Source organism: Apiospora hydei, assembly GCF_038363865.1.
Source record: "Apiospora hydei strain CBS 114990 chromosome Unknown utg000004l_segment0_segment0, whole genome shotgun sequence".
NCBI lineage: Eukaryota > Fungi > Ascomycota > Sordariomycetes > Amphisphaeriales > Apiosporaceae > Apiospora > Apiospora hydei.
In genome coordinates this window covers 8,500,153-8,523,921 of record NW_027117363.1, presented here as the reverse complement: position 1 = coordinate 8,523,921, position 23,769 = coordinate 8,500,153, and the positions used below count along the sequence as shown (strand labels likewise).

The 23,769-nt window shown below is 55.2% G+C and overlaps 7 protein-coding genes across 7 annotated transcripts; 4 read left to right on the top strand and 3 right to left on the bottom strand.

Annotated features, from left to right (window-relative positions):
* Window positions 1-2,947, top strand: PG997_005156 (armadillo-type protein; the record flags this gene model as incomplete). Its single annotated transcript, XM_066809471.1, has 5 exons — window positions 1-12; window positions 88-1,593; window positions 1,651-1,929; window positions 1,982-2,537; window positions 2,592-2,947. 5 exons carry the CDS (start codon window positions 1-3, stop codon window positions 2,945-2,947), a joined length of 2,709 nt encoding a protein of 902 aa, XP_066673089.1.
* Window positions 2,948-4,522: 1,575 nt separating this feature from the next.
* Window positions 4,523-6,025, bottom strand: PG997_005155 (pyruvate dehydrogenase; the record flags this gene model as incomplete). The annotated part of the gene is made up of 1 exon (XM_066809470.1): window positions 4,523-6,025. The coding sequence occupies one exon, from the start codon at window positions 6,023-6,025 to the stop codon at window positions 4,523-4,525; it is 1,503 nt and encodes a 500-aa protein (XP_066673088.1).
* Window positions 6,026-9,888: 3,863 nt separating this feature from the next.
* Window positions 9,889-13,523, top strand: PG997_005154 (uncharacterized protein; the record flags this gene model as incomplete). Its single annotated transcript, XM_066809469.1, has 3 exons — window positions 9,889-9,895; window positions 9,995-10,073; window positions 10,226-13,523. The coding sequence occupies 3 exons, from the start codon at window positions 9,889-9,891 to the stop codon at window positions 13,521-13,523; spliced, it is 3,384 nt and encodes a 1,127-aa protein (XP_066673087.1).
* Window positions 13,524-14,191: 668 nt separating this feature from the next.
* Window positions 14,192-14,503, bottom strand: PG997_005153 (uncharacterized protein; the record flags this gene model as incomplete). Its single annotated transcript, XM_066809468.1, has 2 exons — window positions 14,192-14,376; window positions 14,443-14,503. 2 exons carry the CDS (start codon window positions 14,501-14,503, stop codon window positions 14,192-14,194), a joined length of 246 nt encoding a protein of 81 aa, XP_066673086.1.
* A 993-nt stretch (window positions 14,504-15,496) lies between these two features.
* Window positions 15,497-18,121, top strand: PG997_005152 (uncharacterized protein; the record flags this gene model as incomplete). The annotated part of the gene is made up of 1 exon (XM_066809467.1): window positions 15,497-18,121. One exon carries the CDS (start codon window positions 15,497-15,499, stop codon window positions 18,119-18,121), a length of 2,625 nt encoding a protein of 874 aa, XP_066673085.1.
* Window positions 18,122-18,527: 406 nt separating this feature from the next.
* Window positions 18,528-20,645, top strand: PG997_005151 (uncharacterized protein; the record flags this gene model as incomplete). Its single annotated transcript, XM_066809466.1, has 2 exons — window positions 18,528-18,532; window positions 19,220-20,645. The coding sequence occupies 2 exons, from the start codon at window positions 18,528-18,530 to the stop codon at window positions 20,643-20,645; spliced, it is 1,431 nt and encodes a 476-aa protein (XP_066673084.1).
* Window positions 20,646-21,096: 451 nt separating this feature from the next.
* PG997_005150 (tRNA-dihydrouridine(16/17) synthase (NAD(P)(+))) lies at window positions 21,097-22,957 on the bottom strand (the record flags this gene model as incomplete). The annotated part of the gene is made up of 2 exons (XM_066809465.1): window positions 21,097-22,725; window positions 22,808-22,957. 2 exons carry the CDS (start codon window positions 22,955-22,957, stop codon window positions 21,097-21,099), a joined length of 1,779 nt encoding a protein of 592 aa, XP_066673083.1.
* Window positions 22,958-23,769: the final 812 nt, after the last annotated feature.

Below are 23,769 nucleotides of genomic sequence, written 5' to 3'. Positions count from 1 at the left end.
ATGGCGACTGCTGTAAGTACCTTTGTTCTTGTGTATTGTCTTGGAGATTTCATCTATCCTTTGTAATCAGTGCCTGACAAGTAACAGTCATTCCAGGCTCCCAGTCGATATAATACATTTGGCAGTGTGGGCGCCAAACCGCCGACTTCAGATAAGATGTCTCAAGGCGCTGGAAAGCCGTTCGCGGACACGACGTGGCGCTCTGACAGCATCTGGGCGAGCAAGTTTGGGAGCACATTTCCTACGCAAAGAGACGCAACTGGATCTCGAGGTAACCCAAAGCCCCTAGATCTTGTAGAAAATGGAATATCGGCTAAACGTCAGGTAACAGGCTCTGATGAAGTCTCGCCAACAGCACCTTCAGGTTCCGCCCAACTGAACCACCAATCCGAGGCCGAACCCCGGGTGCCCAGCAGCGGGCCGCGCGGTGGTTTCTGGAGCAGCCAAGATGCAGCTTCGGGGAACACATCGCCAAGCATATCCCGAGATAACATGGTGGACTCTCAATACTTTACATCGCGCTCTGTTGTTGGTCAGAACGGAAACTCGCTTTCAGGCCTGTCAAAGTCACAGACAAGACTCAATCCTTCGTCGGTACCGTTCAACAACTCGCCCATGTTTGGGGGAGATCTGGACAATATGCAATTCTCGCAACAAGCCAAATACTCGTTCGATCAATCTCCTGCTTCGTTCCATCGTGGGTCTCAGGATGTTGCGAACCCGCGCTTAGGTCGCGAAAGTGGCCTTCTCAACTCGCGGTCATCGGATCTCGGCCAACAAGCGCCTGGGGCAATGCCGCAGTATTCTTTTGATGCATCCATCGCCAACAATGCGGCTTTGAACTCGAACCGGCCATCAATAACGCACCAGTCAATTTCGTACCCGCTGAACGGTGTTTCCCAGAGAGGCCGCAACGGTGGCGACCAAGATATGGCCACTTTGTTCAAGAACTCGCTGTCTTTGGAGGATTCTTACGACACCGACCCTCACGGCTATGGCAATTCCGGCCTGCCCTTGAACCCCGGCTCTCAACCGTGGTCTCAGGAGTACGGGAATTCCGGACGCCCCTTTGGACCTGGCTACCAGCAAGATAGTTTTGCCGACCAGGTTCCTGGGGCATACTACGGTCCCAAGAGGGGCTCGGTGGACCGCAACTCTCCTGCAAACGTGCATCGGACCGGCTTCAATAGCCCTCGTTTTGCCCCTGGCCCGAACCCTCGATCGGATGCGTACTTGAGCAGACCTGGTTCATCTCGCAACTCGGTTCTCGGACAGGATATCGACCGTACCCAAGGCTCTTCGCAATATGTGTCCCAGAACCCGCCGTTCTACCCTGGCAACCAGTATTATAGCCCAAATGTCACTTCTCAGTATGGCCCTCAGCCTACTCACTACGACATATACGGCCAGAACGCGGGGTACCGCAACCCAATGACGATGCCACCGTACGGCATGCCGATGAACACATATCTGCCTGGTATGAACGCTCCAGTACGGTCCAGCAGAGATACAGACCCAGGAAGAGGTGTTCGCAGCCAAACTCTTGAGGAGTTCAGGGCCAACAACAAGTCAAGCAAGCGCTATGATCTCAAGGTAAGACTGGTTTGAAAAACTAATGTTAGTATTCATGGGGCTGATTGTGTGTACCAGGACATCTACGAACATATCGTTGAATTCAGCGGAGATCAACATGGATCACGCTTCATCCAGGAAAAGCTTCAGACGGCGAACAGCGACGAGAAGGACCAAGTTTTCCGGGAAATCGAGGCCAATGCGCTGCAGCTGATGAAAGATGTCTTCGGCAACTATGTCATCCAGAAGTTCTTTGAACATGGCAACCAGGTGCAGAAGAAGATCATTGCCGGCAAAATGAAGGGCAAGGTCGCCGAGTTGTCAACGCAAATGTACGCTTGCCGCGTCGTTCAAAAGGTTGGTTCATTCTTGTCGCCCCTAACGCTGAGTCGTTACTAACAGACCACAGGCATTGGAGCATGTGCTGGTTGAGCAGCAAGAAGAAATTGTGGAGGAGCTCAAGCCCGACATCATGCGAATCGTCAAGGACCAGAACGGCAACCACGTGGTGCAGAAGATCATCTCCATGGTGCCCCGGATGTGCGTACCATTCATGATGAACGCCTTCCGTGGCCATGTCCATTCTCTAGCCGCCCACAACTACGGATGCAGGGTGGTCCAGCGCATGCTTGAGCAGGGTACAGAGACAGAGAGAAGAGACCTCATGGACGAGGTTCACTCGTGCATACCTCATCTCATCTCCGACCAATTCGGCAACTATGTCGCTCAGCATATCGTCGTTCATGGATCCACCGAGGATAGATCGAGGATCATTGGTCTCGTCGTAGACGAACTGATCAGCCTATCCAAGCACAAGTTCGCGTCAAACGTTGTCGAAAAGTGCATTGAATACGGCACCCTCGAGGATCGAAAGGCCATCAGAATTAAACTTACGACCCCTTCATCCGACGGCACCAGCCCTTTGCAGGCAATGATGAGAGACCAGTTTGGTAACTACGTCATCCGTGAGTATATCCTGCCGAGAATCTGATATAAGCTTTTTACTAACACTACATTAGAAAAAATGCTCAAGACCCTGAAAGGAGAGGACCGGACTTCATTTGTCACACATTTGACCCCTGAGGTGGAGTCTGCGAAGAAGAACGCCCCCAGCCGTCAGGTTACTGCTGTCGAGGGCTTGATCAACAACCCCGACGAAATTGACCCTTCCGCGCCTGGCTTGCAACTTGATGTTAACTCAGCTTCACCAACGCCGGGTCTCACCACAGAGCACAACAGCCCCGACAGCAGCAGCCCGCCTAGCACTAACTCTGGCGCAGACGAAGATGCTGTACATGACCACTCCAACGCCAAGATCGCAGCGACTGAAGGCCAGCCTCATCTAGTCGTTCAAGTAGATGAAGCTGAGCGATAGAAAGGACGCTACTGGCTTCTGCTGTCCATGGTCGTTCACCACAGTCTGGACTGCATGAGCGCGGAAAGTATGTGGCCGTCAAGGCCTTGGCTCTTCGGGAAAGCTGCCCGACGTCGCCAAATACACCATTGAATTTTTTCACGCAGATTGGATGCAAGTACATCCGGTCTGGCTTTCCCAAAGATTTGATCCCATAATCACCAGCGTCTCTCATTTTCAGTTGGAACAGCTGCAGCTGCAGCTGCGCTGTCAAGAAACTGAGAGGCCCCCGTTCTACACCCTGGCACATAATGGCTAATTTTCGGTTCATACGGTCTATTCTTTACACACAAGGGTATTTACACATCTTCACATATTTGCCTGGACATTGCGCCATGTTCATCACGTCACATACATTTACGGTCTGTTAACGACGAGGCTCGGCCATGAGTTTCGTTTCTCGTTGAGAGGTCGTCTCAAGCAGGAGCATGGCGAAGGAAATTCATCTGGGCACAATGGCGCGAATGGGGTTTTTGTACTTCTCTTTTTCTTGCGTTGTATTTTGCTAGGATTTCACTTGGACACAAAGATTCGTGGAAAACATGACCATGCGCAAATACGGCAAAGGGTTTCGGAATGGACAAAAAAGGAACACAAGGCGCATATACTTTTCGGCCCAGGTTTGGGGTTTGGGTTCGCGGCGTTCAATGTTGCTGTCTTTTTTCTATCCGTGGGAGAGGGTGCACCAGCCAAACCCACAACGGCGAAACCACCAAGAGGAAGAAGCTTAGAATGCTTTCTTGCAGAAGAAGAGAAGAGAGGCGCTCTGGGGATTGTTCTATTCTCAGGCTGGCGGCATTTTAGAGACAGACAAATAGAGAGAGAGACGGCCAATGTCTAGTGTGCACCTTCTTGCTTCAACTCATATTAAATACGTCTGATAACTCCTTTGCAGTGGATCTTTATGGTGAAATGGCTTTGCTTCTGCATCTTGTATATACACATTGGACTGTAAGCTGGAACGATGTCTTTATCGATAATCTCTAAGCCATGATTTTTCCTCGAGTCAATGTTACAAATAGCCGACCCTCCGGCTTATTATACCAACCAGCGATGTTGATGAGTTAAACAAGATAATCGCTTATTTGTATTCCGTTAGTTGCTGCCTTCAGTTACGGAGTCCGGCTATCTTGTGTATTCACGGGAAGTCTACGAGAAGTCCAGTATGCCTGTCTCTGTTTTGTACAGGTAGACAGTACATACAGCTAGCTGGTGAGAGTTTTGATCTATGCTCTTACTTGCCTGGGTAATCTGAGACCAAGCCTGAGTATGCATGCTCATTTTGATAGGGTAAGCAAAGGTTCAATGTCTTGACAGAGCAAGGGTATAGCATTATCCACGAACTAGCCATCCCAGACCACTGATTCAATCGCACGGCTAAAGTACAATAATAATAGTCTTTCCTCAACTCCACTAGTAAACGTTTCCTCTTTTGGTTCTTCATCTCTTCATATAGGCTTTGATCTCTTGAACGAAATACACGTCCTTCTTCAAAGGCCTTGGCCGGTGCGGTGGCTGACCTGACTCTTTCCCTTCCTATTTGTTGTCCCCAAAGAACACGACTTGTACCGTCATGTCGTCCCGGATGTATCGGGCGGCAGGGCTGGTGAAAGCAAGCGCGGCTCGCAGGAGCTCGTCGCGATTGCCTCCGAGGCCATTGCGCATCAAGTGGACGGCCGCGTTGCGGTCCTGGAAAGTGCTGAAGTCGCTATCGTACCGGCAGGCGATGTCACCGAACACCGTGGGCGTCGATGTAGACGCATTTGAAACAGACCCGAGCTTGGGATCCTGCTTCTTGTCGCACCAGCGGCCGACCAGGTCGACGGCCTCCTCGCTCGACATGGTATCCCAGAGGCCGTCGGTTGCCAGGATCATGAAGCTGGGCGCCTGGGGAAGCTGGACGGTCGTCACGACGGGCAGGGCCGTCAGGTAGGGCCCCGTCTTGTACCCGCTGTACCTAACGGACGAGGGCAGGGCGGTGGCGTTGTACTCCCTCCTAAGGCGCGCGCGCAGGTCCTTGTCCCACTTCCAGCCGCCGTCGCCGAAGGTGCGGGCCGGCTGCATGCCCCAGATCCGGCCGCCGGCGAGGATCTGCGGCTCGTCGGGGAACTGCGCCTGGATCCGGGCCTTTTCGTCTTCGTTCGCGCCGGTCTGGTCGACGGTCTCGAACGTGGCGGTCCAGGTGTTGTTGTTTGCGTCCTTGCTGCCTACGACGGCGCGGCAGTCGCCGGTAGAGGCGATGTGTAGCGACTTAGTGGTGGGGTTATACAGCGCCAGCAGGGCACAGGAACCCGCGAATGCCGGCTCCAGTCTCCGAATCTTCTCGGGGAATGAGTGGTTTCCCTCGATCGTCTCTTTGGCGCTCGTGACGAGCATGTCATCCAGCTTCGTGAAAGCGGTCTGCAGAGCCTGCTGGATCTCGCCGTCGGTCGGGTTCTTGTTGCCGATATCCCGCAGCGCCTTCTGAACGAAGGGCATCAGCTGCTTGGTGAGCAGCTTCGACGTCTGCCACCCGCAATGGCCGTCGAAGACGGCCCAGGCCATCCAGTCCTCACCGCCCAGGGGACTCGCGAACCTGCCGTGCACGTAGGCGTCCTCGATCGGGCTGTTGCTGGCCAGCTGCGCAACGTCGTAGTTGGCCACGCCGCCGACGGCGCCGGCCGAGTACGAGAAGGCGCCCTCGTTGAGCATCACGGTGACGTCCTTGGACGACGGCGCGGGCGCGTACTTGATCTCATCGGCGCGCCATCCTTCCCGCGCCTGGTCGTCGCCTAGATTGGGGATGCGGCCTGCGGCGGCAGGTTTGGCAGAGGAAGCAGCACCACTGCTACGGCCATACCATTCGGTGTATGCCCAGCTCAGTCCGGCGCCGGCGGCTAGACCAAACGATGTGGGGATGGCGACAGAACTTCTCGGGCCGCCGCCGCCAGACGAGTTGAAGCGGAGGCCGTGAGGGGCTCGCGCGGCGGGTTTGGTTGTGGTGGTGGCAAGCAGTGGGCGCCAGTGGCCTCCGCGATTGAGGAGCCGACGTGACAGCATGGTGTATCCTTTTTGCTGATGAGAAGCCCAGGCGGCCGGGTAAGAATGAAAGTATATCCGGTGTCGTGGGTAGCAATTGGGTTATGTCAATACGTGACTTGATATTCAAAACGCGAAAGGCAGGTGGCTGGAGTTTGGGGGTGCGTTTGGATCATTGTGCAATCAAAACATAGACCGTGATCGAGTCGTATAGGCTAGAAAACGAAATACCTGCATTGCCACGAATCGGTTCTTTGCAACCATCCATATGGAGCCATTCATGATATTGAGTGTCGATACAGAAGGAATGACCAAAATTGCATTACCTGTTCTCAGCAGTAGGGGCAGTCACTGCTCGTAATACACATACACTCGCTATGTACATCATCATGCCTTCACTTGTTATTCAGGTCAGTCGCATTCTTCCCTCGCACCTACACACTAAAAGAAAGAAAGAAAAAAAAAACACGGCGGAGTATATAAAACAAACGTGAGTGCCTGGATCGATCATAATGCTTATCTCCCATCGTTGTTTCCCATCTCTTTATTCCTGCCGGACTTTTACCATGGTATTCTGTAATTGGGAGATCACCAGATGTCTCCCCTACCCTGGGCCTCGGCACCAATGGACCGGCATTACCATCGCAGATGAGGAAGGACCTTCGGACCCGAACAGTATCTTCCAGCATTGAAATGCCATTCATCATATTTTCCCACATTGTGCGCCTACCTGCTTGAGCTGGGGGTTCTTGATCACGGATTAGAGGTATCAATAAGGTTGTTTCGCGGGATGTAGTCACATTGAGATATCGTGCATGCGCCCGTTAGCCCACTCCACCGCTGCTAAATCAAGGGTCCTTGGTATCGGGTCCATACCCGTGGTATGTCGACGGACAGACACTGGCCGAGATCCAGACCGACTTCGCGACTCACGACTCACGAGGCCAATCTACACAATGACCAGCTAGAAACAAGGAAATCGAGATATCTTTCTACCATCTTCCATGTTCCCATCTTTCGCTTATTAGCGGAGCAATGAATATATATGGTAGATTGGCTCGTCCGACCTGCTAGCCTCGACCGTCGGCCAGAGATGGCCGGGAGGCTAGAACCGTCAGCTGACTCCGGTGCACCCCTCCATCTCGACGTCCCAGGTGTCCGGTGGGGGATGTCACGTTGAGGGGAGATACTGCGGCTAGGCCATGTCAGGCACGGGCAAGATGCCTGCATCAGGACCCAAGGCGTGAGTGATAAGTGGCGTGTGGTGTGTGGTGAGGTCGTCAGCCCATGGGTTCATGGGTTTTGGCGGCCTATGCAACGCGCGTGCTTGCTCAGGAGAATCAACAGAAAAGTTGTGCCCCCCATGCCTGCCTTGTACGAGGATAGGTTTGTTGTGCGAAGTATAAAACCCTTGAACAAAGGAACAAAGAGAGTTTCCCTGCAAAGCTCCCTCGAGCCTCGAGGGCTTGCGCGCCAGGCCGATGACGCAATGGCGTTTGGGGGTCACCTGCGAAGATGATTTCGGGGCGCTCGTTCTTGAAGGGCATTGGCATGGATTCCCAACGAGCCTACCACGGCTGCACGAAGGACACAGGCAGACAGGCTAACGAGGCCGTAGAGCTTCTTCTTTCTTGCTTCCAAACCTACTAAGAGGTAAGTCGTCATTTTAAGCCGGTACCTACATGCCTACATGTACTTTGTGCTTTGTCTTCCAAGTTCCCTGCCTCGATGCGATGGGTTGAAAGAGGGCCGGAAACATTAGTGGACGAATCTCGCTGTTTCACTGCCAGGCGCAGGTGTCTGGGGGGGAGGTAACGGAGGTTATCTGCCTGGGTCTTGGCGGTCCCCGCAAGCATGCATCACCTCAGCAGCCAACGCGCCCTACAGAATGCGAGGTCTCAGCTGCACCAGGCGCAAGGAGAACTAAGTAGGTACATGTACCTACATGCTATTATCAATACAATCCATCCAGTCATACGAAGCCGGTTGATTGGGTAGCATCATTCGATATTGGTAGAGTATGGCTACATTAGGTACATTATGTATATCTATCTCCTGTACGATGAAACAATGTAGATTTGGAAGAACGAACTATGTGCAAATTAATGTGATGTCCCTTGGTGATCCTCGTAATAAGGTAGAGACACATCCTAATCAATCCCAACACCCCGCGCTACAGGAAGGGAGATCTGCCTTTTTTAAACGTTCCATCGATTGAAATGCCGGGCCCTTTGGCAGGGTTGTTGTGCCTTGGGTACGGAGACATATCGCGCTGCAGCTGTTATCGTTATCAGCCTGTGTACGTACTTCACACTAATGTTATCTTGCATAAGTGGGTTGCATGTGTAGTGGTATGGAGGGTAGTACCTACAGCGTGTCTTCCCCCTCCTTCCTCAGCTCCGTTCCCAAGATGATGGAATCTTGAACATGCATTACAGTACCTACCTACTGTCTACGGACAAGCTTATTAGGCGCATGTGTAATGCCCATGAGCAAGACTATCGGAAAATGAAGGGCTCAGGTTTAGCGCATGGTCCCTGACAAAGCTCACACCGTGATCGCAACGCGTAATCTCCAATGATGAATGTCGGTCTGGTTGGTCCTCGGTCCAGCCAGGGCCCAGCAGCCCAGCAAGCCAGCTGGTAAAGGTAAACAACGCCCCAAGCCCAGCAGTAGCCAGCAGCCAGCAGCCAGCAGCCAGCAGCCAGCAGCCAGCAGCAGCAGCCCAGTCTGCTTGACCGTATGTCCTATCGAGGTATGTCCTCTATCTGCGTGTGGATGCATGTCTCTGCTGCTTGCTCTGCTCGCTCAACTCCCTCCGGCACCGGTTAGCAGGTTAGTAAGAACGAAACCCAGCCCGTCATGCTTGCAGTGCAGCCACCCTCTACGTGTTGGCTAGCAGCCAGGCACAGGGCAATTCATTAGACGATCCCACCAGCCCACCCCCTGTCCGTCTTGCCGTAAGGAGCACTGGAGGCACTCGAGGCCCCGGGTACATGCTAATAGTCTGACTCCCAGTCCCCATTATCAGCAATAACCCCCTCATGATCCCTGTGAGTCGTCCTGCCTCGCCTGCCCCGCCTCCACGAACGAACGCAGCACGCACCTCTCTCTGACTTGGCCGGCCTGCCTCCCTCTGGACTGACTGCCTGCCCTTACGTACTTGTCATCGGCCATCGTGGGGACCTCGTGCCGCCGGTCTGACTTACCTCCATCCACCCATCCATCATCCATCAAATCAATGATCCATCAGTTCCCCTGTTTTGGTTGCTTTGTTGTTGCTTCTCTCGGCCCTCTCTCTTGACGTCTTGGCCTCTCTCTTCTCTCCTTCTATCTCTATCTCTCTTTGTCTCCTGTCTCTCTCCACACCCATTTACATCATATCATTCAGCAAAGAACAAACCCCCCATAGTTTCCGGTTTCCTTTTACAATCCATCCATACTTCCGCTCTGTGTGAATACTTGCATCTGCCCGGCATCTCTTTCTTTGGCCTTGTTCTGCAACGCGTAGATAATACTATACTCTCGATTCGGCTGTGCTGGATTCTTCCACTCCTTTGTCTCTGTCCCCCCTGCTTGGACCTGGACCGAACCCCTCACCTCGGCCTGCCACCCATTCGAGCGCGTACCGTAGCTCTCGCGCCGACGTCGCATTGTCTCCTATCCCGGCCAACAGCCTATTAGACAGATACCCAACTACCACCACCACGACAACCCGAAAGTGTATATCCCTAGATACGATACGACCGACCCGCCTGAGCGTATAGTGTAATCGCGAAGTTCGTTGCCGAGGTTCTATATCTGTCCTTAGGACGGGGCTCTTTCAGGAGCTCCTTTGCTGGGCGAGCAGGCAACTGCCCCAGCAATCTGCCACAGGTCTTTGAATGCCTGGTTCGTCTCTCCGCGATCCTTCCCCGTCCTCTTCTTCCACGGGAAGAAAAGGAGGCCGTAAACAAAAGCAGAGGCTTACCCAAGCTGCCTCGGACGCAGGTTCAAAGAAGAAAGACAAGAATGTCAAAGACGGTGGTGGGGTTGTCGCCGCGGTGACAAGACAGGCTACCAAGTTCTCGTACGTCTCGACCCTATTCTACCTACCTACCTACATCTGTGCTGTCTATCTGCCTGGCTAGTGCAAGTGTTACTGTGCGCGCAGGCCAGGCCGCTCGGGGATGATGGTTGCTGTGAAGTGCCCTAGTCTGACCTATTGTTTGTTGCTTGCAGAAATGGCAGTACCCCGAAGGAGCCGGCTTCACTGCCTGAGTCTCCTCCCAGTCCTGCCCAGACCCCCGAGTTGAAACCCGCAGCACCCGAGACCATCCCGGCAAACAGGAGCTCGTCGGCGGCAGAAGTGTCTCCGCTTCTAGATGCTGTGTCCGGTACATCGATAGCTACGAGCACGGCGCCCAGCATGAGTGAGTGGGCAAGAAGTCACGGGGCACTGGCTGGGTCACCCAACCTCATCAGCATTATGGGCGAGTCACCACCGACTCAACCATCGTCATATGAGGATCCGCGAGGACTGCCACAACAATGGGTGCAGCAGAAAGCTTATGCTAATAACTTCACGCCTTCTTCCGCTTCTCCGCCTAATGCTGCAAGGCGCCCTTTGAGCTTTCAGCTGGACACTCAATATCCTGCCAACGACTTGCGATCTCAAACATCCTCACCTCCCGGCGGCCGGAGAAGCTCGATGCATTCGCCGTATCCTCAAGCCAGGGTGGGATCTCACCCACCCCTGCCTCACCAGCCTCAAGCCCATTTCTATGGTGTACCCGACCTCGACTTTGACCTGAACCCAAAGTCAGGTTTGAAGCCCGGAGACAGAGGCTACTATTTCGGTTTCGATACACTGTCAAGCCCCAACGTCAACTACTCATCCGGCAGTACCAACGTGGTCCTTGCCGGTTACGAAGGCGGAATCGACATATACGCTGTCTCCAAGCGTGGAATAGACCTTTTGACGAGCTTGAAAGGACTACGAGGCGGCGTCTATCAAGCAAAGATACTGCCATGGCATGGTACTGGCGACCAGCACAACATCTTTCCGCTCATTGCCGTGGCCATCCACGGCCCTGTTGTATCCAACAGCGTGCCCGATGCTTCATCTGAGGCACAGTACGATGCGGGAGCAAGTCCTCGTATGGACGGCGCAAGCCCTACGCCATCAGATGCCAATCAGCGTCAGGCCAACAGTGGCAAAACAGTGCCGACTATTGAAGCATACCAGACTACTGTCGAGATCTACTCGCTGCGGACAAATGCTCGGATCTGCACCCTTTTACAAACGCCAAGAATCCCAGTCAAGACTTCGGTACAGAACCCTATTCCCAAACGACCAAATCCGACTGGCGCCCTTCAGATCCATTCAGACGGAGGCAGCATCGTTGTTGCATCGGGTACAACTGGCGAATGCTGGATCTTCAAGCAAGCCAAAGGCCCATCGGATATGGGTGTGGAATTTCGATGCGTGGGCAAAGTGTGGACGTGCTTGCAGCATGCACAGAAGGACGACTCGACGCCAGAAGAGGAGACGGGCCGAAGTCCAAGCCCCTTACGGTCCAACCCGCAGTCGCCGATTCTGGCAATCCGCGGAAGGTGGCTTGCGTATTGTCCTCCGCCCTCGTCGTCTTCGATTGCACTTAATGCAACAATCGGAGTTCCCATTGATGGTAAGGTTCCGGGCCTGGTTTCACTGACCTCGCCTGTCGTGCCGCTGGAGACCTGCGGCGTTGATCAACCTCTGTCGGATGGTATGATGAATCGAATCATGCGAGAGACTACTCAAGAGGTCATCCAAGGGGCTAAATGGGTAAGCAAGCAGGGCATGCAGCTCTGGAACAACTACTGGAAGCAACCTAGCCCCCAGTCTCAAGCACGATCTGGTTCCGTCGGGTCGCCACCTTGGGGTCCGGCATATCCGAATAGAGCAGATTCGTCGGTATTTCCACCAACTTACGGGGTTTCCGGCCAGGCTGTCACCAAGGATCCTGGTTTGGTTTCCATTGTCGACTTGCAGGTGCTAGAGCACTCGACGACAGTTCACCATGCCGCCACCTTCAAGGCTCCGCTCGGCTGCAGTTTCCTGTCGTTCTCGCCAACTGGGTTATCCCTTTTCACCGCTAGCAGCAAAGGAGATGTTCAGACTGTCTGGGATCTCATGCGCATTCAGTACAGCAAAGCTTCTTCCCTCCAGAACTCGCAACCAGTTGGAGGCCACCATACACGTGTTAGACAAGTTGCCCAGTTCTCACGTATGACAGTTGCTCGCATTGTCGACGTAGCTTGGTCTAAGCCAAATGGAGAGCGAATCGCCATGGTTACAGAACGAGGTACTGTGCATCTTCTGGATATGCCGTCAAGTGTCTATACCTGGCCGCCCCCGCGAAGACGGACCAAGGAACCGGAACAAGGCACTGGCACGCCCGAGACAGCCCCTTCTGCTGTGTCTATGGCGTCCAATGCTCTCAGCAGTGCTTATGGCGCGGCACGGCCACTCATCGCTCGCCAGCGCCGAAGTAGCTCCAACACGCAGAATACCACCAGGTTGATGGACCACGCCAGTTATGGCGGCAAGGTCCTTGCTGCTGGCATCAGCCATTCGTTGGGCAATGCCGGAACCGCCATCAACCATTTACGTCAAAACGGAGAGAACCGTGTCAGTCTGCCAACCAGCGGCCAGATTCCAAGTCTGTCATGTGTCTCTTGGGTAGCATGCCGAAAACACCCTTCACTGGTAGTCATTGGGGATGGTCTGATCCGAGTATTTGCAACCAAGGGACGTAAAACAACTTCGAGCAAAGACAAGCCTCGATTTCCTCGTGGCAACATGTACAAGGACTTCCGACTCAAACCCCTTTCGGACGACGTGATTGCACCAACCATCAGGCAAGTACTTAGCGACTTGGAGGAGGACCTGGATATCACGCCTGGCGACTTTGAGGGCGGAAATACTCTGGTTCTAAAGCCGCGATCACGACCCAACGAATCGGAGCTCAGCCCTGAAGCATCGATCCCCCAGGCTGAGATAGAGTCCAGTGCTCCATACCAACCTTTCCACACTGATAGGCGGGTGGCCCTGTTTGAGTACAACGTCACTGATTCTGACCCTGCTGTTGCTGCTGTTGCTGCTGTTACACAACTACTGGACTCAGCATCTCTGGAGGACGCCCAGGTTCCTGCCCGTGGCAAGGGCAACAAGAAGAAACAGAAAGTTGCAACCAAGGCGCCCAGATCGACAGGCAAGTCGGAGGCTTGGGCGTTTGGACAAAGCATTAGTGCCGTCAGGATCGAGGTTGGACCGCCGATCCCTCTTGAAGATGACTTTAGCGACAGTACGGCTGATCATCGCGCGTTGCCCGCCTCGGCTATGGAGCGAGTCATGCAAGTGGGCGAGAACGATGAGCAGATTGTGGTGACGACCCGACGCCGAAGGGGCGGGAACCGGGTGTCAGATGCAGAGGAAGACGGATTCTTCGAGGACGACTGTGAAGTCCTCGACTTTGCGGACCAGAGAGTCTGAGAGAAGGAGAGCCTTGGATGACGGAGATGTTGACTATACACAGCCGATTTGGCGCGAGAGTTCACAGACTTTGACATAGATATGTTTCAGAGGCGGATTGGCTAGGAGTGGCTCGGCGTTGCACTGCATTTGAGAGTTGATCATGGCGAGTGTTGTTGATGCGGCCGACTTGGGGACGCATAGAATATTTGCTTGATGTCACCACTCGCTTGGCTTGAATCAGGATTGGATTTGTTGGAGTACAGAGTCTTGATTGCATGCATAGGACGGAACCCCCGACGGAAGACGTCTAGAGGCAGTAGTACATGCTCTCCACCAACTATGAGAGCCGCACACAGAAGTCAATAGAAATCATAAAGGCATGTTTGGCCGCCAATACTTGTGTAGATTGTGACGTTTTTTCTCATTTTCTATTCATTTGCATTTGTGCATTACTATAGTACCGTCAACTTGATTAAGGGTTTCCAGGCAAGCAGGGTACTTTTTTTTTGTCCTCGATATCCTCATATATGACCATCTGTCCGGCGTGTGTTCTATCCCTTGGCCGGCTATCGTTGCCGTCGTCCGCCACCATGGACCAGGAAAGTACTTCCTTGACAGCAGACGGCCCAGCTGCCGCCCTTCTATATTATTACAAAAGCTCTCTCTGCTCCCATGCTTCATTCGATTTAAGCCTTCTTCTTGGCAGCGGCCTTGGCCTTGGCGGCCTTCTTCTGGTTGCTGCGGATCATGACGACGCTCAAGAAGGAACCGACGACGGCGGAGCCGAGGAGGACCAAGACGACGGGTATGCGGATGGCCCAGACTCGTGGGGGAAGACGTTCTGCAGGGGGTGGTCCGCGTCGACGAAGGGCTGTTGTAGTGATAGGTGTCAGTTACATCGAGGGCAGTAGTCAAGTTGTGTGGACTGGGTTGTTACTTACCATAAGCAGAGTCCAGATGGAGTAGTAGATGAAAACGAAGGAGGCGGCCAAGAGCATGGCGAGGCCGACGAGTTTGTCGAGCTGCGGATAATGAGTCAGTCCATCATGGGTTATTCATTCGTTGTTCTACACACGTGCATGGCATGGCATGTCATGGTTGGGGATTTCAGGGGAATGGGGACGACGGGGGGACAGCATTTCGAAGTTTAGGACATACCATTGTCAATTAAAAGTCTAAAGGGTTATTCCTCCTTGAGAGGGGGTTTCTGGAATGAGTGTAGTGGAAGGTGAATCTGGTCGGTCGAACAATGTGGCAGTTGTGTCTTCTTCGTCGTCGTCCAAGAATTGAGAATTTGGAAGGACAGCAGGAAGGTGGGTAGTTGAGTACGGGTAGAGGACTAATCGCAATAGTAGCAATGGTGTCCCTGAATTGGACAGCAGCAGCTGAAGGTAAATTGGACGTCGCGACCACCACGCCCACGGGTACATCGATCAATCCACGTTGACGCACCCCTGGCTGGCCCAGTGTCCGGTGTCCGGTGTCCCGCCCAATCAGAGCTGTCTACGGACTGACCACTGTCTTCACTGTCACCATCAAAACAGCCAGTCTTCAGCCAATGACCTTAAAATCTGGTTACGACACATTAATCATTTATTCAATGTCTATCTGTTAGTTCTACGGTTGTTATTTCAGTGTCATGCAAACATTGGTGACAATATCAGACTGTATATCGTTGGGCCAGACCTGGTTAGTCTAGTGTCTTGTTAATGGGCATAGCTGCATACGACCCCAAAGTAAGCCCCATAATTATTACCTCAGCCTTCCTCAAAAAAGCTCGAGACAGAGCTTCTGGGAGGGAAGCCTCGTCGCAAAAGGTTGGCAGGCAGCTCTTTCTCCCATTAAAAAACATCAAACTTCGACGTCACTTCACCACAACAAAACAAAATAAAAGGACGGGCCTCTGCGCTCTATCCCCATTTCCGGTCTGTCCTCCAATATAGGGATTATTTAGATCCGATTCCTTGATCCCAGCGACAAGAGCCGTCAGGATGGCTTCGCGGTCGCGGTCGCCCTCGCCCCGACGCGATGAAGGAGAAAGGCGCGACGGAGGGGAAAGGCGACGACCTCGAAATGGTGGTGACAGCTATCGCCCCGGAGGCCGTCCTTCGGGAGATAACAATAATAATGAAGCGCCTCACCGTCGCTCACCGCCACGAAGGCGATCGCCCGTCCCTGAACCGACCGCCGAGGAGAAGCAAGCTGCTGCCAAAGCCGAGTACGAGAAGCTGCTCAACGCTCGCAGCGGAGGTCTCTACATCCCACCCGCGCGGCTGCGCGCCCTGCAGGCCCAGATCACCGACAAGACGAGCAAGGAGTACCAAAAGATGGCCTGGGAGGCCCTGAAGAAGTCCATCAACGGTCTGATCAACAAGGTCAACATTGGCAACATCAAGGCTATCGTCCCCGAGATTTTCAACGAGAACCTGATCCGTGGCCGTGGCCTGTTCTGCCGCTCCGTCATGAAGGCCCAGGCGTCCAGTCTGCCCTTCACGCCCATCTACGCCGCCTTCGCCGCCATCATCAACACGAAGCTGCCCCAGGTAGGCGAGCTGCTGATCAAGAGACTGATTATGCAGTTCCGAAAGGCGTTCAGGAGGAACGACAAAGCCGTGTGTCTGAGCTCGGCCATGTTTATCGCACATCTCGTCAACCAGCAGGTCGTCCACGAGATGCTGGCTGCCCAGATGCTGCTCCTTCTCCTGCAGAAGCCCACGGACGACAGTGTCGAGATTGCCGTCGGCCTGCTCAAGGAAGTCGGCGCCCATCTCGAAGACATGAACCCTGCCATCGCCAATGCCGTCTACGAGCAGGCACGCAATATCCTCCACACCGCCGAGATCGAGACCCGTACGCAGTATATGGTCGAAGTGCTATTTGAGGTCAGGAAAAACAAGTACAAGGACAACCCTGCCATCAAGGAGGAGCTCGACCTGCTGAATGAGGAGGACATGATCACGCACAGGTTCGATCTGGATGCCGAGATCGACGTGCAGGATACTCTGAACATCTTCAAGTTCGATCCAGACTGGGAGGAGAACGAGGCGGCCTATAAGAAACTACGAGCCGAGATTCTCGGTGAAGGCAGCGACTATTCGGATGACGAGGACGATGAAGACGAAAGCTCAGACGAAGAGGAGGACCAGGAGCAAAAGGCGGTGGAAATCAAGGATCAAAGCAATACCGATCTCGTCAACCTACGGAGAACTATCTACCTTACCATCATGTCTTCTATAGACCCCGAAGAAGGCGTTCACAAGCTCATGCGGGTAAACCTGCCTGCGGGGCAGGAACCCGAGCTCCCATCCATGATCGTGGAATGCTGTTCGCAGGAGAAGACCTATACAAAATACTTTGGTTTCTTGGCCGAACGCTTCAGCAAGATCAACCGGATGTGGCAGGGAATGTTTGAAGCGCTGTTCGCAGAAAAATATGCGACGATACATCGCTATGAGACGAACAGACTGCGCAATGTCGCTCGGGTATTCGGTCACCTTTTCGGTTCGGATGCTCTAGGATGGCATGCGCTGTCCTGCATTCACCTCAACGAGGACGAGACTACGTCGGCGTCGCGTATTTTCATCAAGATCATGTTCCAAGAGATGTCAGAAGAAATGGGAATGGTGAAGTTGCAGGCGCGCATGAAGGACGAGACTCTGCAGCCATATCTGGAGGGCCTTTTCCCGCACGACAACCCTCGAAACATCCGCTTCTCCATCAACTACTTCACCAGTATCGGTATGGGTGCTCTTACCGAGGAGATGCGCGAGTTCCTTGCCAACATGCCCAAGCCCGCGCTGCCCGCACCAGCTGCTGCCGACGATTCGGACTCGGACTCGGTTTCGAGCTACTCATCATACACCGGCTCTTCTTACTCTTCTCGGTCACGATCGCGTACGCCGCCTCGCCGGGCTCTGGATAGGGACCGTTCGCTCTCCCGCACACCTCCCAAACGGGGCCGAGCTGCGTCGTATAGCCATAGCCGGAGCTACACCCGGTCGGTTTCTTACTCACGCTCTCGGTCGAGGTCTGTATCGCGAAGCCCTCCTCGCAAGGCTGCACGCAGGGACTCTTACTCAGCAAGCCCCCCGCCGCGTCGTGGCCGCCGTGATGACAGTTACTCACGGTCACGGAGCCGGTCGCGCACCCCTGTCCGTGGGAAAGCGCCTGCAAGGGCTCGGTCCTACAGTAGCCGGTCCCGCAGTCTCTCCCGGTCCCGATCCCGATCCCGATCCTATACCCCATCTGTTTCACGCAGTCCGCCTCCGCGTAACGGCGCTCCTGCTCGTGGCCGACGCGATTCTTACTCGGCTAGCCCGCCTCCCCGCAGACAGCCGGTCCGTCGAGGCAGTAGCTACTCCCGCTCCCCTTCGCCACCACCACGCCGTGGACGTCCCGTGTCTCGGTCCGTTAGCCCCGTCCCGCGACGAAGGAGAAACACAAGCAGTGCGAGCAGCGGCGGCGGCGCCCCGCGTAAGCGTCGGCATAGCACCGTTAGCCGATCACCTAGTCCGGACGGTGGTGCACCTGTGGGCAAGCGCAGACGGTACAGCACCGTGAGTCATGATGGCGGTGCTCCCGTGGGTAGTAAACGTATGAAACAAGAGGAACGATGAGGATGAAGCGAATCGGATAATGGCGTTTATGCCATGAGACTGTATAAGTAATTACGACAGAAGAATCAGGGAGGGAGAGCAGACTGACTGAGCATTGTCCCACGATTCGGGTGGAGTTCTTTTTTTGCACATGCCTAGCGGTACGATATGATATCTTGGGGAGCCCAGATCGAGCATATGTTATTCCGTGAATATATCGATGATATCCTTAGCTGTTGTTGTCTTGTTTTGATTATTCTAGTGGTGAAAGTGACATGGACTAATGTTTAGAAATTGTACATAATTAGCAGATCATCAGTTCAATACAATCTTGGACAGACCTGCACACCGAAGTCAAATCCATCATGCTGTCCAAGGGATGGCTCTCGGTATAGGCATCATTGACAGAGTATGCAGCCACAACATCATGAGGTGTGCCCTGCGGGATGCAGCGAATTTGAAAACCCCTCTGTCCGGTGCTGCAGAGTTGGCAACTGTAGTGGTTGTCCATCACAACCCAAATGCACGTCTAACGGGTGTTACCCAAGAATATGTAGACCCTATCAACGAAGCAGTGTGGAATCGGAAAGCCATAGACGGTTTCCAGGACCGGTGCAGGCCTGTCCGAGATTGGCGTGAACTGGTCTTCGGGGCCTGTATACGATAACCTCCTACTGAGATACTGAAACTGACGGTTGTAGCCTTTGCCAGTAATGTGCACACCCATGAGAATTACCAATTGTCGTGTTCGGATGAACAAGACACAATATGCTGATATGCGGCCGTTGCTACTCTCCAGGAGCCCCGCGCATGAGCACCACATTTCCAGGCTCGTTTTATCTTAGCGCTCCAGGGTCGCGAAGGAGAGAGAAGCTGCGACGCCGCCACGCTGGACAGGGTTCATTTTCGTTTATTACCGGCCTGAAATTAGGAAGGGAGATAGCAGCAAACATTTTCAATTGCGAGCTCGCTTCCGTCGACCAAGAACTATATATACTATTAGACGTGAAGACCGTCCGCTCGTCTTATAACCCCGAGCTTGTCTCGATGATTTAGTTCCAAATCAACGAACGCTCAAAGTTTTTATCCTTTCTGGCAACAATGGTAAGCGGCCACAAGTGAACGAACAAAAATAACATTGCTCACCGCACTACCGTGTATCCAGGCATCCGGCACCAAATATGCCCTGGTCGCCGTCTTCGTCGCCTGCAGCGCCTTCGGCGGCTGGGCGACCATTGGCTCGCTGCAGAAGACGGGCCTGGGCGCGCTGATCGAGGCCGTCCTCGCCGGCAACCGAGCGGCGTTCCCGGGCGGACCGGAGCCCTTCAAGCGCCACTGGACCGGCCTGGCGCCCGTGGACGGGCTCCTCAGTGGGATCGTGGGCTTCTTCTCGGCCATCATCGACGGCAGCAACGCTCCTGACCGCAGTGGTAAGGTCGAGTGGGATGCGTACTTGTTCTACGTCTGGTTCGCGGCCCAGTTCATCGCCGTCTGGGCCATGCTGCTGCTCGAGTCCCTGCGCGTCGGCAACCGGGGCAGGCTGGTTAGTTATGTTGGCCTCGTGGGCATGCTGTTCCAGGTCGGGACGTGGACCGTCGTGGGGCCGCTGTACCTGGCGCTGCACCTGCTCACGAGCCCCGTGGCCTCGCTGAACCGCGGCGACGGCCCCCGGGCCCGCCGCGCCCTGTTCGTGCTGCTCTGGGACATGGCCCTGCTCCCCGCCGTCGTCACCTTGACCAACACCCTCCCCGCCGTCATCATGAGCGCCCCCGCCTCCGGGGGCGTGTTCCTGGGCGGCGGCCTGACCGCGTCGGCGTCGGCGCACTACAAGGCCATCGCCTTCTGGCAGTTCTTCCCGCTCTGGAGCGTCTGCCTGCAGGCCTTCCTGAACCCGCTCTGCGCCTTCCTCTTCGGCTCCCTCCTGCCCGTCGACTCCGCGGGCAAGCCCGCCCCGCTGGGCCGCGGCTACCTCACCGGCGTCTCGGGCGTCTACCAGTTCGCCCTGACCGTCTGCGTCGGCGTCCACGCGCCCCTCGTCGCCGTCTCCCTCGCCCCCGCCGCCGCGCGCGCCTGGCTCGCGGCCCACGCGACCTCGCTCTACATCCCCGCCGCGTACGCGGGCCTGTTCGAAACGGCCAGCTTCCGCGGCATCTTCGTCCCCGCCTCGCCCTGGACGCCCCCGACCATCGCCGTCGGCGCCGTCAACGGCGGCACCATCGCGTACACCGGCGTCGCGCAGGCCGTCGCCCACTTCCTCCGCTACGACATGCTCGTCGGCGCCGTCCCCTTCCTGCTCTGGGCCGCGTACCTGCACCAGACGACCGCGAAGCAGCCTTTGAGTCCCGCCGCGCTCGTGCGCAAAGTCGTCTTTTGGTCCGTCGTCGGCGGGGCCTACGCGCCCGCCGTCGCGCTGCTGTGGGGGCGGGATCAGGTCGTGCTCGAGGAGGACGAGCCGCTTCGGGTGGCGGCGGCGGTGCGGGCGGTTGCTGCTGGGGGTGGTGGTGGTGGTACTACGACTACGACTACCACCAAGAAGGCGCAGTAAGGGGGGAGGGAGGTGCCTGGCAGAAAGGAGGGTGGATTGTTAAAAAATTTTGGGTAGGTAAAGATCCGTGTGGCCAGGAAAGAGGATGGATCGCTGCAGCGTTGGATTTCTCGTAGGTAGGTAGGTAGGTGCGTTACGGTATGTGGGAATCGGGCGGAATGTAACTTGCGAAAGGGGGTGGTGTTGGCTATAGCTACATGAACACATATAAGCTAGTTTACGTTGCTATTAACATGGAAACGTTATTGTGTCCATAGCACTTGTGCCTTCCGGTATAACGACCTTGACCCTTCGAAAACAAAGCGAGCCCGTAAGACCAGGAGGATCATCTTGATAGTGTCATGATATTTTACTTGTTTCTTCTATTGTTGGATCTATAAGACTTTACAGCACGGTGTTTCTCAGCGATGCCGTTATATAATATACATATTTCTATATATACGAATTCCCTTTAGCCGCAGACGAGTTCCTCGCTCGTGAGCCCAGGAGCCTTCTCGTCCATGGCAGGCTCCTTGATAGCCTCCTTCCCATCGGGCTTGGGCAGTTCCTCCTCGGCGACCTTGCCGCTGTCGAGCGGCGCGGCGGCGGCGTTCTGCGCCTTTTGCTGCTGTTGTTTCGCCTCTTCCTCCATCTTCTTCTTGTCCTTCTTGCTCAGGCTCAGGGCGCCCTTGGCGAGCGCCTCTTTCGGCAGCGGCCGCACGATGGGCTGGACGACCCACCAGGGCCGCTTGCACTGTTTCACCGTCGCTACGGAGCTCTCGGGGTCGTAGTCGGGATCTTCTGTTTCTTGCGCTTGGGCAGTCTCGGCTTCCGTCTTCTTCTCCTCGGTTTTCTTGTCGCCGTTTGCGGCCGAGGGCGGCGCTTTCACGGCCGCCATATCCGCCTCGATACTCTGGCCGTCCGTCTTCTCGTACTCGATCAGGCCATCAGCGACCCGGCGCTCCACCTTGTCCAGGACATCCTCGAACGCCGCCATGTCGCCGGGCCGAGCCCTGGCCAGGGCGTCACGGATATCGGTGTGCTTCGACACAAAGTGCCGCAGCAGGTGGAACAGATGCGGTCGCATCGCCAGCAGGTTGGGGTCGGTGCACGACTTGGGTTTGCCACCGCCGCCGCCGCCCTCCTTCTTCCGCTTCTTCCTCGCCGGGCCTTCCTCCTCGGCATCGTCGCCCTCTTCCGCGGTGTTGTCGTTCTTTTGGAACCAGGCCTGTACATCATCACCGTTTACGAACAACTCCCGCCGTGACGGCGGTTCTTGCTGTAGCGCGTGCTTGTGAATAATGTTCATATAACGCCGGAACACCGCATCGACCCTATACCCGCCGCGGCCGTCCTTGCCCCTCCAGTACTCGCGCCCCTCCTGGCCAACGGGCGGCGCCGCGCCAAAGATGGCCGGGTCGCTGAGGTTGCCCTCGGCGCTCATGACGGCGTCGGCCCCCGTGGCCTCGAGGCACTTGTCCACATCGCCGGGCTGCAGTATATTGCCGTTGGCGAAGATGACGGTGTCCTTCGGCAGGTTCTCGCGCAGGTACCGGATGAACGACCAGTCGGCGACGCCCGTCAGGTGGCCCTTCTGCTCCCTCCTGCGGCCGTGGACCGTGATGATGCTCGCGCCCGCGTTGAGCACATTTTGGGCGTAGGCCAGGGTCTGCTCTTTCGTCTCGAGGACACGGATCTTGGCGGTCACGGGGATCGACAGATTGTTATGGAGGTTGTTGATGAGCCGGAAGATCAGGTCCTGGTCCTCCTGCAGGAAGGCGCCGTAGTGGCCCTTGCGGGCGATGCCCTGCGGACAGCCGAGGTTCAGGTCGATGGCGTCGCAGTAGGGCACGGCGTGTCGGGCGGCCGCGAGGAGGTGCTCGGGGTCGTTGGCGCAGAACTGCACGAACAGGGGGCGGTCGAAGGCCGGGTTGCCGTCGAGGTGCAAGGCCGTGTCTTCGGCGGAGACGGTGGACTGGAAGTGCGATTCGCGGTACTTGGGCGTCTCCTCGAACAGGCGGGCGTGGAACATGGGGGTGTAGGCGAGGAGTTTGGCGTTCTCGGCGGGGGTCATGAAGGAACGGGTGAGCATGCGCCAAGCCTGTAAATAGCAATTGTCGCATCGTTAGCATCGCTGGATCCTACATAAGGGTTGCGCTGGAGGAGAAGAACAGTGTACATACGAATTCGGACTGGTCCACCATGGGGGCCACGACGAACTTGGGACTGCCTATGCTCTCGTAGAAGGCCCTGCCATGGAGTTTGGGCTTGGCCGCAGTCGCAGTCGCAGTTGCTGCGACGGCAGGGTGGGCGGCATTAGCATTGGAGGCCATGCTGGCGAAGCCTCTGACAAGCAATCTCCAGTTTGGGGCGGCCCCTCGAACACAGAGCTTCCGAACGACCTCCAGATTGGCTTTTGTTGGCGTTGCTCGAGGCGTGGACGGACGCGGAGGTGAGGTTGTCCCGTTGTCGTTGTGTAGTCGCGATTCTTTCTTGTCTTCTTTTTCTTCTCGAACTTTTTTCTTGGGGACGAACCGTCGGCGCTTGATTTGGCAGGGGGTGGGATGGAACGGTGGGGGGGGGGGTCATCCCGCTGTGGGGTCCATCTTGATCCCCCATACTGGCCTATCGAGAAGTACCTCTTGCTGTATTAGTGAGCTACACTATTTGCCCCTTGACTGCCAAACCGAACAGTGGAGACCGCACCTTCTGTTATATATACATGTACATGTATGTAATTGGGGCCATAGATTACATTGATGGCAGTGCTTGCTGGAAGTTGCGCATGTACGCTGGTTTGCTGGTTGTACCAAATCCAAAAGAAGAAAGAGCCTCCTGGATAGCTTTTTAGCGAACCATGGCCGTTTATTCGATAGTCGCATAGCGCTATGCATGCTCTTTCCCTTGTCAACCAAATGGCCCTTCCTTACCTTACATGTAGAGACGATTGTCGTTGGGCATCTGTTCTCCGGTCACGCCATTCACAGGTGACGTCTATACCAGCACTACGTATAGAGAAGCCAGGCCCGTTTTGTGCGCGTTAATTGTCGTTCCTCACAGTGGCTCCCGCTACGCTGCCAAGTGTGCCCCTGGATTTCAAAGGCAATCGAGACAGGATTCTCGAGTCCATCAGAATCACCAAATC